The sequence below is a fragment of the Gymnoscopelus braueri genome (assembly GCF_963280865.1).
Source record: "Gymnoscopelus braueri genome assembly, chromosome: 12".
In the NCBI taxonomy this organism is placed as follows: Eukaryota; Metazoa; Chordata; class Actinopteri; order Myctophiformes; family Myctophidae; genus Gymnoscopelus; species Gymnoscopelus braueri.
Window position 1 is genome coordinate 37,804,013 of NC_137614.1, and position 14,048 is coordinate 37,818,060.

General features: G+C 41.1%; 1 protein-coding gene across 1 annotated transcript; it reads right to left on the reverse strand.

Moving 5' to 3' along the window:
* Positions 1 to 6,441: 6,441 nt before the first annotated feature.
* LOC308097808 (ras-related protein Rab-7L1-like) lies at positions 6,442 to 12,026 on the reverse strand. The gene is made up of 5 exons (XM_080445876.1): positions 11,508 to 12,026; positions 10,599 to 10,670; positions 10,304 to 10,485; positions 9,540 to 9,661; positions 6,442 to 8,576 (listed from the first exon to the last, which is right to left on the reverse strand). The coding sequence occupies exons 1-5, from the start codon at positions 11,623 to 11,625 to the stop codon at positions 8,438 to 8,440; spliced, it is 633 nt and encodes a 210-aa protein (XP_080302002.1). The 5' UTR covers positions 11,626 to 12,026; the 3' UTR covers positions 6,442 to 8,437.
* Between the last annotated feature and the right edge of the window lie 2,022 nt (positions 12,027 to 14,048).

Here is a 14,048-nt window from a genome sequence, read left to right on the forward strand (position 1 = left end):
TCGATCCCGGGCTCCCCCAGAGTTAGTGTCGAAGTGTCCTTGAGCAAGACACTGAACCCCTAATTGCTACCGATGAGCAGGTTGGAGCCTTGCATGGTTTCCTCTGCCATCAGTGTGTGAATGTATGTGTGAGTGGGTGAATATAATGCACAATCTATGAAAAGCACTTTGGATAAAAGTGCTACAGTATATACAGTAAATGCACCATTAGTAAATTACTACCATTTCTATATCTACTGTGGTTGGACGTGGTCTCTCTACTCTTCCACTGAGACATTTAGACCCTGGTGTTAGGTAGGACATCTACTGGTTGACAAGTAGTGCTGCCTGAAGCTCATGTGAGCAATATTTCCCCTGACAAAGCGTGGAGTGCCTCTTTAATGAACGGTAGAAATGTTGTCTCTAACGCAGGAGACCGAGGTTCGAATTCCGATATGAAAAAAATGGATTGCAGCTTTAAGAATCAGAACAGACAACTGGACTAAGTCCAAAGTCACCAGGTCATATCTCTCTCTCTTTCCAATGAGTCAACTCAATGATGGCTCAAGTCCACAGTGAGAAGAGCAACGTATTGTCGAAAAACACATTTTGTCTAACAAAGCATTTCTCTTGAGCACAGACAGTAATGTATTGCTCACAGTTGTGGAAAGTAAGTAAGTACATGTACTTAAGTACTGTATTTTATTTTTTACTTTACTGGAGTATTTCCAACTTTTACTTCAACATCTCAAAGACAAATATCATACTTTCTACACCACTACAATTATTCGAAAAGTTTAGTTACTAGATTTTTATTACTATTACAAAACATACATTCACCACTTCAGCCATGTCACGCCCATGCCCACCTGCTAGTTAGGCCTACCCCATTTCCCACAGCCAATCAGACCCAGCCACTCCACACATTACTCACCTGTCCCCTCATATACTCCCATATACCCCTCTCTTACACTCCACCTTAGGCAGTGTTTGGAGAGATCATAGCCACACCACATGGTCCCCACCACATGGTCCTGTCCGTGTGCGTTTATAGTTAGTTACTGATTGTTTGTTGCCAAACTAAACTTTGCATTTGACTACGTTTTTTGCCTTTTGGACTCTGTGCCTTTTCTTGGATTTCATTCACACCTTTGAAAGCTGCACTTGCATCCAAGAATGTCATTACAAGCCCTATAAGCTTCGGCTATTTGAAATAGCCGATGCATCGCGTTGTGAGCTTGTAGATCAAATGATTTTAATTCGTTTAGAAAACTTGGGACTTTTACTTTTGATGCCAATACTTTTGTAATTTTACTGCAAGTACATTTTGAGTACAGTACTTTTACTTGAAACAGTATTTCTACATTGTGGTATTGATACTTTTACTTAAGTAAAACATGTGAGTGCTTGCATCACTGATTGCTCAACAGGATGGTGCGTTCTGCAACAGCATAACTTGTTTTAGTTGCTACTGCACCAGCATGACTACACCCCACGCACCCACGCACCACTCTGTGGTCTTCAGACGTCCCAACACAGACGGTTGAGGAACATTGCCTCTGGTGAATCAGCATTATCTTCCTGGATTACAGGAATAACTGTTGCTTAGCAATGGGAGACAAACACTGCGTGCTGCCTGTAACTGTATTAGTTTCCTGGCAGCATCACACATCTATCCGGACGTTTTGGGAACTGTTGACTGAAGTTTTGCTCACTTCAATGACACAACTCATTGAATGGCTCTGGATATTTTCATGTAAATGTTTCACATAAAACACATACAGGCAGGCAGTTTTGAAGTGCTGACAACCAATGGCCATGGTTTGCGATTTTCAAAGCATTGGATTGGATTATTCATTTAACAGCTTTTTTAATCTCAGTCTAAATCTCTGCTGAAATGTGTTGTAAAGCCAGACGATATATCGGCTTGGCCGATATATTGGACATTACTTGACTTTTTGAAGATATTGGTTTTGGCAAAAAATTGTGCATCAGAGGTATCCCAATGTTGTACCTTTTAAAAACATATCGGTCGGTTCTGGACAACCACCAAACCAATACAGTTAAGCTCCTGCACAAATGGTGCTAAAAGACGTGCTCCTGGCCCCTATATATCACCACACCACCAGGTGATTTCCTGTGTACATTCCATCCAAGCATGGCACACAACCCTCGAAACTCACACATGCCAGAAAAAACATTTTAATTTAAAACTTTTTTTTACAATGTTGGTCAAAACATCAACTCTCCAAAATTGGGATTGGCATCAGACCCAAAACTCTGGCATCCGTTGGGCTTTGATCGTGTGAATATGCAATGTGAATTATGTGAAGTTGTTGAACTTATCTTCAGCGCATGGAATTGTGCACAGCTATAAAGTGTATTTCTGCTGACTAGCTTTCTGATATGGAACATAATATATACAGATCTACTGTATAGGAGCACGAGATGTAGTTACTGGTGGTCTGCACTAACTACTGCAGAGAGCGAGCTCCACAGCCTTCCTCCAAGCCTGCTCCTTCTAAACGTAGCGGTTCAGTGGAGATCACGCAGCATCCAGTCAGGGAGTAGAACCAGGAGCCAGCCGCGGCTCGCCCCTTGGTTTCCTACACTGCCCGATCCACCGATGGACAGGAAACCCACGGTGGAACCGGGCAGCGTGCAGTCTGCATCCTCACTGGAGAAGACCACCACATGGCCTGTCACCTAGCCTCCTCCAGAACAGGTGGAAGCTGTTAAGCCAGAGCCTAAGGGGATAGTGAGGTTTATTTGCCCCATGTTCTCCAGAAGGCTGATCTCCCAGAGGCCCAGCCGGTAGCTCACACAGGGAGGAGACTGACCAGCAGAGGTGGGGACTTGGACTCGAGACTCGAGACTCGAGACTCGACTTGGACTCGAGTCCCGATTTTGATGACTTTAGACTTGCTTGACCAAATCAAAAATAGACTTGGACTTGCTTGGGACTTGAATGCCAATGACTTGAGACTTGACTTGACTTGAACGCTAAAGACTTGAGACTTGACTTGACTTGAGCCCTCTTGACTTGAAAATTCAAGTCTTTTCAAGTCACTTTCAAGTCACTTAAGCAAGCCAAAAATGTTTAAAAAGTGTGCATCAACTATAATGTTATTAGTCAGAAATCCCGGCCGTCAGTGACACCTAGTGTAGTGTTGTCAAAGCTGCTTATTTACCCTAACTTTTGGACAAACTTTGGCTTGTTTTTGGCTTGTTTTTGGAAGTCGGTTCGCTTGTTTCTCTCCCGATACTTGGCAACACTGGCCCACATGTTGCACGTTACCAAACAAACAACACACCGGCTTCACTCCTGCCATCGCTGCTGGAACTGAAGCCAGGTGGATTAAAATGTCAACTCCAGCAGTTATAGCTTTCGGTTTGAAAGATTACAAGGTGGAAGACAAGACGAGAAAAGCAGTATGCAAGGCAAGATCTATAACATTACTGCGTGCTAAGAGCAAACTATAACCAGTGGTGGAAAGTGACTAAGTACATTTACTCAAGTACTTTACTTAAGTACAATTTTGACTTATTTTTTACTTTACTGAAGTATTTGCAATTTTCAGTACTTTTACTTCTACATTACAGTCATTTAGCAGACGCTTTTATCCAAAGCGACTTACAGTAAGTGCATTCAACATAGGTAGGGAACGAAACTACTAATCACCAGAAGTCTTAAGTGCATTTTCTGCAAAAACAAGCAACCAAGAGTATACCTAGCGCTAAGGTAAAAGTGCAATATATCAGCTACCTACTTCTACTCAACTACATATCAGAGGCAGATATTATCCTACTTTTACTCCACTACAATTATTTGAAAACTTTAGGTACCAGTTACTTTGTAGATTTTGGTTATTAATACAAAACATTCATTGACCACTTCAGCGCTATATACATTTCCTCTTCTACCCCGGATTTGAACGCGGTTTCCAGTGCAAGTGCTGAAATTTCACCATTGTGATAATAGAGCCTGCCTGCTTGATCAGAGGATAAACTGAATTTGTGTCCGATCCTGTGTCTAGGTGAGACATGGCCTTTGACATTATCTAAATGTCTCAATAGAAGAGCAGGGAGACAAAATACAACCACCCTGATTGTATAAGTTATACTGTAGTAACATACTCTACCATACAGATTGTACAAAATTACATTATATTCATTAAAAAGGGCCCTTTTAAACCCTGTCCTCAAGGAGGAAATTAAAAGTACAGTATCTGCGTTCTGTTGGCCTGGAAGAACCCTTGTTTTAAAACAAATGCAAATTGTGAAAAATGCTCATGATTTATGTAAATCTTTACATATCTTGAATTAACATTTTGACTTGTTTGGGACTCGAAACAAAAGGTTAGGACTTGTTTGGGACTCGAAACAAAAGGTTAGGACTTGTGTGGGACTCGAACCAAAATGCTAAGGACTTGTGTGGGACTCGAAACAAAAAGCTGAGAACTTGGACTTGACTTGGGACTTGGCTGTGTTGACTTGGACTTGACTCGGGACTTGAGAGCAAAGACTTGAGACTCGACTTGGACTTGCAACATAGGGACTTTGTCCCACCTCTGCTGACCAGACCCCAAAAGAGTTCCAACCAGGGGCCGTCCCACCCATTCAGTCCCCAGAAAGCCAAGCCTCAAGAACCAGGCCCTTGCCATGGGGCAAAGGGCCCAAAAGCAGATGACTGAGGCAGAACTCAGCTGGTGCAGTTCAGTACATTTATTTGATTAATACATCAAGGAACAATGGCTTATACGGGATGGCGATGCAAGCAAAGACAGCCAGGTGAACAGTCCAAAATGAGCAAGCAATAATCCATAATCCAATCCAGGCAAAAATGTCAATCAGTCAGAGAGAAACAGGGTACACAATACAGGTAACAAATAAGCCAAAACATGTAACACAGTGACTTTATCTGACTGGTCCCTGCTCCTGCAAGGAGCTGCAGGACTAACGAGGGAACCAGAGAGATACAAAGTGTTGCATCATCTCCATTCACTCCATCGGGCCAATTATTTTAAAACTGTGCAGTTATTTTTTTAAACTGTGCAATTACCTTTTCTTTTACAAAAAAAAAAGGCTGATGTCCCTGAGGCCCGACCGGGTCTCTATAAAAAAAAAAGAATAGAAGAAAGTAATTGAAAACACACGGCCCCCCTCACGCAGTAGAAGGACAATATCGGTCACCAGAACCAAGGTCGTATGTTTTCAATGAGTCTACCCTGGTTAAAATGGTGTTTAATGGGCGTGTCTGATAAAATGAATATCAAATATCAAAATATTGAATCAAGCAACTTACTGTAAGAACTGTCTGGGGTGCACACAAAAGCCTGAGTAGATGTTAAAAGGACCCCAGATGTGTTTTAAAGTGAAATATCCCTTCAACGAATGTATGGTTGCAGACGTGAAAACCTCTCTATAACATGTGTGGCACATCACATGTAGATGGACAGAAGCGGATTGAGATCAAATTGCATCGTTCTAAAATCAGATGGAAAAAAATTTAAACGTTCAGAGATGGAGAATATATGCATTAAAAGAACTGAAATTGAGGTTAAATGCAAACACTAAGGAGTGGTAATTGTCATCCCATCCGACCGCAAGTGACACTGCAGGTCTGGTCTATGGAGTTTGGGTCATTCGGGTCTACTCAGGCTTTTGTGAGCACCCCGGACCGTTTTTAAGTTGCTTGATTCAGTATTTAGATATTTGATATTCGTTTTATCAGACACGCCCCCTTGTTTTTTTGATTCTTTTTTTCATTTATTTTATTTAATATTTTTATTGTATTTAATTTTTTAATTTATTAAAAATTTATGAAAAAAGTTATCGAAAAAACACGGCCCCCTCGCATATTAGGAGGGCAGGGTGAGTCACCAGAACCAAGGACGGGTGTTTTTGATGAATCTAACATGTTAAAAATGGAGTTTGAAGTTATAATGGGTTTGTATAGGAAGGGGGCGTGTCTGATAAAATGAATATCAAATATCTAAATACTGAATCAAGCAACTTAAAAACTGTCTGGGGGGCTCACAAACGCCTGAGTAGACGATACAATGACCCAAAGTTTTTTTGAAAGTGAAATATCCCTTTAATCTATCAAGACAGATTCTGCTGACAGATTCACTACTGCCTTAAACATGTAATGTTGTTAGCAGTAGGAATAAACACAGAAGCACCCGGAAGGAAATGGGTATGAAAAGGAGAAGAGCGAAACCCAAGTTCCTGTTTAACACAAAAAACGAGGCGGCACCCCCAGAGGCAAAAGAACAAGAATTATTTATTTTACTTTTACCGAATGGGTTCCCAGATTGCCTGAGAGATGACTCGGTGAATTTATACTTTATTTTGTTTCACCATCCTATCGACAAGCATGTATAAAAGCTATTATATACTTTTAACTTGAACAACAACACCAAAAGTATTGCTATCAGAAGATGGTGTCACCCAGAAATGTTCATGGTCAAGGTCAACTTTATTAAAATGTATGGTCAAATCTTGTAGTCAAGGTTCCATATGTACACAAAAAACACTGACATACTGTACTGTACTGTACAGTACATGTAAGAGAGAGATAGAGAGATAGAGAGAGAGAGAGAGAGAGAGATAGAGAGAGAGAGAGAGAGAGAGAGAGGGAGTTGCAAGACATATTGATCAACCTTAAGTTATAACTGGACAATTTCCATAAAAAGAAAAAAAAACATTTGTTGCTTTTGACCTTCAGAATAGCACATTCCATGAATTGCAGCTCATCATCAATCTCTAGTACATTTTTGTTTGACTTTGGTACATTTTTGGTCATGTTAACCTGAAGGAAATTGTCTGAGAACCATTTAATGAAGATCCCTACGTCCTCCTCAAAACAACCCAAGGATTAGTTGTCAGGCTTTAGGAACCCATTAAGGCTGTGTCATCTACATATTTAAAACAGGTGTGGGTGGAGACTGAAGCTGGACACTGAACAATCATTATTATACATTGTTTACAGTATAGGAGACATAAAGGGGTTGAAGTGGTGAAGTCAGTGGTGGAAATTATCTAGGTACATTTACTCAAGTACTGTACTTAAGTACAATTTTGAGGTGTGTTTTACTTTACTGGAGTACTTCCAAATTTCTTCTTCATCTCAAAGGTAAATATTGTACTTTTACGCCACTATAATTATTTGAAAGCTTTAGTTACTAGTTACTTTGTAGATTTTGATTATTATTACAAAACCACCTACTCTACAAGGATTTTTATACATTTGAAAATGTGATACCAATACGTTTGTATGATACCAATACTTTTACTCAAGTAAATTTTTAATACCAAACTTGTACTTGTAGCAGACTATCTCTAGAATAGGGTATTGATACTTTTACTTAAGTAACAAATGTGAGTACTTCTTCCCTCACTGTGTACAGTTCAGGAGAAAATCTTGAAACCATAGAATGAGCCTAAGTGCCATCCGTTTTCCAACCAGCAGGTGGTGATAAGCACACACCAGTTAAAACAGAGAATGAGTGAACACAAAAGCTCCATGGCATGAGGAGAAATGATAGAATCATCTTTCAGGTTCCAGGGTATTGAAAAGGTGACTCAGAGAGAGGTGGTAACATTGATGAAATTCTTAACAGAAGGGAAGTTTATTGGATTTATAGTTTACAAACTCTATTTCCCAAAGGACTGAATGAGGATATTCCATGGCATGTTATGCTGTAAATAAGTGTGGGATTAAATTAAATTACGTCTAGGTGATGCATCTAAAACACACTTTGCAGCTTTCATAAATCATTCCAAAATGTGCATAATGTAAGCCAATGTTTACATTTCTTAGATTTTCTGTAAATAATTGGTCATGAAGTCACATGATCATGTTCATGTCTGGAATTTTCTGGTTAGGGTGGTTAGTCACGCACAGGTCACACAGACGTGCTATTATGGATTCCACCAACATTATAGGATAGACCCGCCTTACCTGTGTCTGATTGGCTTCCTGGCAGGCATAGTGTTACTGAGATTAGGGTTAGGGTTAAGGTTAGGTTTAGGCATAGCAAAGTAGGTTAGCAAAAATGGTTAATTTATGAAGATAGACCATCCCAATTGTAGCCACTAGAGTCGAAATAGTTCACACAATTCACTACAAATGGTCTCCCTAGAAAAGCGGTGGGATCCATAAGCACACGTCACAGACAATCATTGAGAGACACTCCTACAGGGGAGTGTGATTGTCTCACACCTGTGAACACAGAAGGGGTGTAGTAGATATAAGATCATGATGCCCCCTTTCTGTAAAACACTCTTGGTGAAAGTCCAGAGGAAGTTGAAAACTGACGTTCCTGAGCAAGAGCAGTGTGCTGAATGTCATGAACATTTCTTCATGAATGGTCCTTTGTTAAACACACACTAAAATCAACAAACACAATCTCCATGACATTGTGAAGTAGTTCAAGGTTGTTCAAAGGTGCTACTAGCCTGTGCAGCAACCTGCAGTGTCCACTGGGCGGTTGAGCTCAACTGAGTCCAACTGAAAACCCATGCTGTCTGTATCTGTTGGTGGCACCGGGCTCACAATCGACTGACCAGACAGAATCTCCTCCACCAAGCGCCTGAAACACCAAGGTGTACAAGTTAGTACAAGAAACAATACATACATAATAATTGTAGATACAATATTTAATATTTTATGGAAAATACAATGAAAGATTAGGTTGGATAGGCAAGGCAAGGTAACATTATTTGTATAGCACATTTCAACAACAAGGCAATACCAATGTGCTTTACATCAAACATTAAGCAAAGGAAACACATTATAAAAGGTCATTTGAATTCAGTAAAAAGGAAGAAAAAATAGGAAACACCTATTCAGGACACAGAGCAACAATATAAAAGGAGAATTGAAAACAGCTCAAACAAAAGAAAATAAATAATATTACAATGCTAAATAAATAAATTTCAATAAAAGGCAGCTGCAAAAAGAAAGGTTTTTAGCTGTGATATGAAAGAACTGAAAGTGGCAGCATGCTGTTTTCTAGGAGTCATGTGGTGCATAAAACTGAATGCTGGGGAAACTTTAACCCCCTACATGAAAATTTGCCCATCACTTACTGGATAATGTGTGTTTTTGACACATTTTCACCGTGAATGAAGAATCCAAAAATGTTGAAAATACTTGATCAATTGAAGAAAACAGGGGCCAGGATTAACAAAAACAAAACTATATTTAAAAAGAATATTTATAAACTCCAACAACTTTGACAGAAGATCAATCAGTAGATACATCAATCAATAAATCAATCAATCGTATTGTAAGTTTGTAAGTACTTCCAATGGGATTTTCACTTAAATTTAAAACATTTTGGGGATAAATTGACTTGTGCACTAACGAGGAGCACGATGGGCGTCATTCACCATGAAGGAATCAGACAAAAACTAAAATCATCCACGAATTCAAGGCTTCACGGGGGGAGTAATTGATAGACGCAAAGATGTTTGGGAGGTGAAGTATTCCTTTTAGTATCACCCACCAAATTAATCAGGAAGCATGCTGCATTGTGTTTCCCCTACGTTACCTCATGGCCTCGTTGACATTCCTGTTGTCTTTCACTGAAGTCTCCATCCAGCATGTGAAGCCACAGTCCTGACTGAACCTCTGTATGCTCTCCACCGACACCACTCGCTCTGTCAGGTCACACTGCAGAGACAGAGAGAGACAGAGAAACAGGGGGAGGGAATGAGGGACAAAGTGAGAGAAAGAGTGAGAGAAGGGGGCCGCAGTGAAAGAGACAGCAGGAGGGGAAAAGGGACGGTGGGTTGGAGAAAGTGAGAGATAGGAGCCAAGAGAAAATGGAAGAGGGAGAGTCGGGGAGAAAGAGAGAGTGAGGGATGGGAGAGAGAGACGGGGAGAGCAAGTTCGTGTTTTTTTTTAAATTTCTTTTTATCCCGTTTTCTCCCCAAATGAGTCAATATGCCAATTCCTCTCCACACACATTTCTGTGTATTGTCACTGCTGTTGTATCCATCCTACTGGCTCATCTGCCAGTGAGGAGCCCCCACCGGGAGGACGTAGACGTCGTAGAGCCTCCGTCCTACTCCCCCCGCCCAACAGTCCCTGCTGACAGGTGCTGCACCAGCCCGAAGGAGTGCAGTGACAAATACCACCCTAACCGCCCGGCTTCCCTCCTCCAAACATGGGCCAATTGTGTTCGTTTAGACACTTGACGAAGGCGGAAGCCTGATGCACGGCGGTGGATTCGAACCCCCAAACTCAACGGTGCTGGTCCGGCACTTTACCAACTTTTTTTTTAATGTTCTGTTCTAGTGCATCTTTATTCACCTTATTGGCCAGCAGGATGCAGGGGAGGGGCTGTCCGTTGGACAACATTCTCTTGTTGTCCAGGTCCTGTTTCCAGTGGCGACAGCTTTGGAGGCTGGCTGAGTTGCTGACGTCGAACATGACCACACAACCTGAAGCTCCTTTATAATAGATCCGGTTCATAGAGATGAAACGCTCCTGACCTGAGGAGAGGCGACACACAGTTACTGTATACTGTAGACACACACACACGCACAAAAACCCTGTAGAACCTAGTCATCAATCAATCAGTCAATATTATGTGTTGTAGGCCTACCTGCAATGTCCCAAAGCTGCAGTCTGACTTTCTCTGTGTCTGTCCAAAGCAGCAACTTCATAGTAAACTCCGCTAGAGAGAGAGAGAGATTGAGAGATAGAGGATTTAATTGCCCATCTTATTGACGCTTCCTATATATTATTCCTATATACGGTATACTTATTGTAACTTCAAACTAAATTTTAACCATATTAGTTAGATTCATTGCAAACACACTTCCCTGTTTCTGGTGACTGATTTGTCCTTCTAATGTGTGAGTGGGCCGTGTTTTTTCAATTATTACTCTTTTTTTTATGTGGGTATCAGGGCCCCCCCAGGGGCCACATGTGCAAATTGGTGTTGTTAAACAACAGTTTCTGTTGTCTGACATAAAAGGCCTCGACAAAGGCCTGCGTTGTTAGGCAACTGTTTCTGTTTGTTTGTGTCTAACATCAGTGCATGTTGTCCACTGACCAACCATCAGGCCCATATACTTTGATATCGTCAATATGTCGTAATTGTACTGACGTCATAGTCTGGCCTGGACTCCATAAAAGGGACACAGTGCACCGCGACAAGTTAACGGCCTGCGTTAGACACCGGTTTCGGTTTGTGTTTGACATCAGCAAATATTGTCCGCCTGCCCACCCACCTACCCATTAGATAGATTAGGCAATTTTAATGTAGGATATATCTGTACCTTGGCAGTATTGAAAACAACGGTTCGCCCTCAATGTAGGCCTACTTTCCAAGGTTTTAAATAATTAAATGATTAATCTACAATTTAATTTAGCAATAGCTGCAAATAAACTTTTACACACATACTTCATAAACTGGCATCACTAACAGTCAAGCTCACATCAGAGAAGCTTCATAGCAACAAACTTAGCCTTAAGGCTATAAAGCCTCTCAAAACATACAAAGTATTACCTCCCATTGTCATCTTGTAATTCTTGTTGAACTGTCCGTTGACATAGCGGTGCACAAAGGAGGATTTCCCAACTTTTCCATCTCCTATGATCAGTATTTTGAACTGGTGCTCCGTCATAACCTCTCCCACTCAGCAACGCAGTTGAACACGACAGCACGGAGAAAAAGTCCCTCAAAGTAAGACGGCCGACATCAACGACGATGCTTGCAAAGCCACATGTTCAAGATTCCAAAGCCACAACATGTGATGTACTGCACAGTACATGTAATTTCTTTACAGCAGACTGAAGTTACTTTTCCCTTTCTTTTAAGCAAGAAAGCAATCACTGAAATATCTGCCTGACCTCATACCCAGCTGTTTTTCTTGTCTGACCCCCAAGTGTTGTTACTACTACCCTGCCCTAACTCAAGCCCAATTTATCTCTTTCTCCATCCTAAAAGTCTCAAATAAAGTCTTTATGTTCGGATAATCGCATTGGTCTGCTTGTCTTAAGTGCTGCTCTGCTGCTGCCAGTTTTGCTTTCAGGAAACAACCGTGGACACATGCCATGCATATCTCTCATGAGCCACACCTTTGTGAAACACAGAAGGGTGCAGTACATAGACATAATGCGTAGAGACACCGCATCGCTCTAATGAACAGCAGCGGCCAATGAGGCATCTATTGGCTCTTTTCAACTACTAAGGGTAACGCAGAACCTTCCATAATCTGAAACTTTCCCGAACCTGTGAAGGTCTGAGAGGGTTTTATGTTTTACATTTCCTTTATAGCTGGAACCACCCCTGATAAGGGGTAGGCATGAAAAGGAAAAGCGAAAATAGCCTATCTACCAGCTCAGCAGTGATGGAAGAAGTGCTCGCGTGTTTTACTTAAGTAAAAGTATAAATACTACAATGTAGATATACTCTGTTACAAGTAGAAGTCCCGTATTCAAAATGTACTTGAGTAAATGTAAAAGTACTCAATGTGCAGAATGTCCCATTTCACATGTTCAAATGCATAAAAAAACGTTTGAAAATAGCCGATCTACAAGCTCACAATGCGCATTGTGAGCTTGTAGATCGTCTCTTTTCAAATGGCCGAAATGTATAGGGCTGAATGTATGTTTTATAATAATAAAATAATTATTAATACAAATCTACAAAGTAACTAGTAACTAAAGTTTCCAAATAGTTGAAGTGGAGTAAAAGTATAATATTTGCCGCTGAGATGTAGTGGAGTAGAAGTAAAAGTACTGAAAATTGGAAATACTCCAGTAAAGAACAAATACCTCAAAAGTACAGTACTTGAGTAAATGTTCTTTACACCACGGGGTATGAAAAGAAAACGAAAATAGCAGCTCACGACACGTCGCCATGTGATGCGTTGTTGTGAGCTGGTAGTTCTGGTTTCTGGGTTCTGAGTTCCCAGAACTCAAGTTAGTACTATACCTCCTGAGCAGGGCCTAAATTAGGTTCTGAGACCCTTCTCTGATACTGTGCCGTAGCATATGGAAACAAATCCAAAACCTGTGAAATACAGTATGTAACAAAGCACGGCACGGTTTGCTTGGTTTGTGTAGTCAAAAAAAGCCATGTGTATATCTATTTTTGGGCGCAGTGACTTGTAGCGTTCCTCAAATTATTCATATTTGAAACAGATGCTCACTCATTTGCAACCCAACACATTACCCACAGGTATTAAGAAAATACCCTTAAAAGTAATATACAGCCAAAGTGGGCGATACTGTTCATGTGGTAAAAATCTGTGTCAGTCTGTGTCTTCGGATGAGAGAAACCATTCCTAAGGGTGAGTTTGGCATTGGCAGAACACATTTTGCTTCAGTGTTAATGTAACTCCTCAGAGTGTACAAATGGAACCAAATCACTGTACAGATCTACATAAACACTGATGATTTTACTGTGTACCTATGACATATTGTACGTACCGTAGGCCTATGGTGTGTGCCGTGTGGTGCAACCTTTCTAGGACTGGGCGATAAAACAATCTCGATTGTGGATTGTGATACAATTGATGACTGTCATAAAGTGTGGACATTATTACTTGTTATGGATAGATAACACACAGGAGCAATAAATGCAACAGCCAGTCAGACAGCATTTTTTGGCTTGCATGCCCATTTCCTACGGCGACACAGGACAATAGGTGCGAAAGCGAAAGTGGTTTGGATATCTCGGCACAGTAAAACGACCAGCCCAGTGGTCTTGGGGTTAAGAGTGTCCGCCCTGAGACTGGGAGGTCAGGATTTAAACCCTGGTCGTGTCATACCAAAGCCTATTCAAATGCTACCGTCTGCTTGGCGTTCAACAGCAAGGCTTGGACTGGGTCCCTGTGACATACTACTATAGCGTCATGTCCAAGCTGCCTCACGCTAAGGAAACAGGAGATACAATAGGAGTTTCAGGCAGTACTACTTGTCAACCAGTAGGTGTCCTACCCTGCCCAGAGTCTAAATGTCTCAATGGAAGCATAGGGAGGGAGGCCACCTCCAACCACTGTACATGTACTAGTTATTGCATTAACCAATTAAGACCGGAGGT

What these genes read in the sequence shown, in the direction of transcription:
- LOC308097808 (XM_080445876.1), bottom strand. Translation starts at nt 11,625, where the DNA reads ATGACGGAGCACCAGTTCAAAATACTGATCATAGGAGATGGAAAAGTT. An exon ending in TTACAAGATGACAATGGGAG is followed by an intron (nt 10,671 to 11,507) that starts GTAATACTTTGT and finishes CTCTCTCTCTAG; the next exon opens with CGGAGTTTACTATGAAGTTG. An exon ending in AATGTCAACGAGGCCATGAG is followed by an intron (nt 8,577 to 9,539) that starts GTAACGTAGGGG and finishes TTGGTGTTTCAG; the next exon opens with GCGCTTGGTGGAGGAGATTC.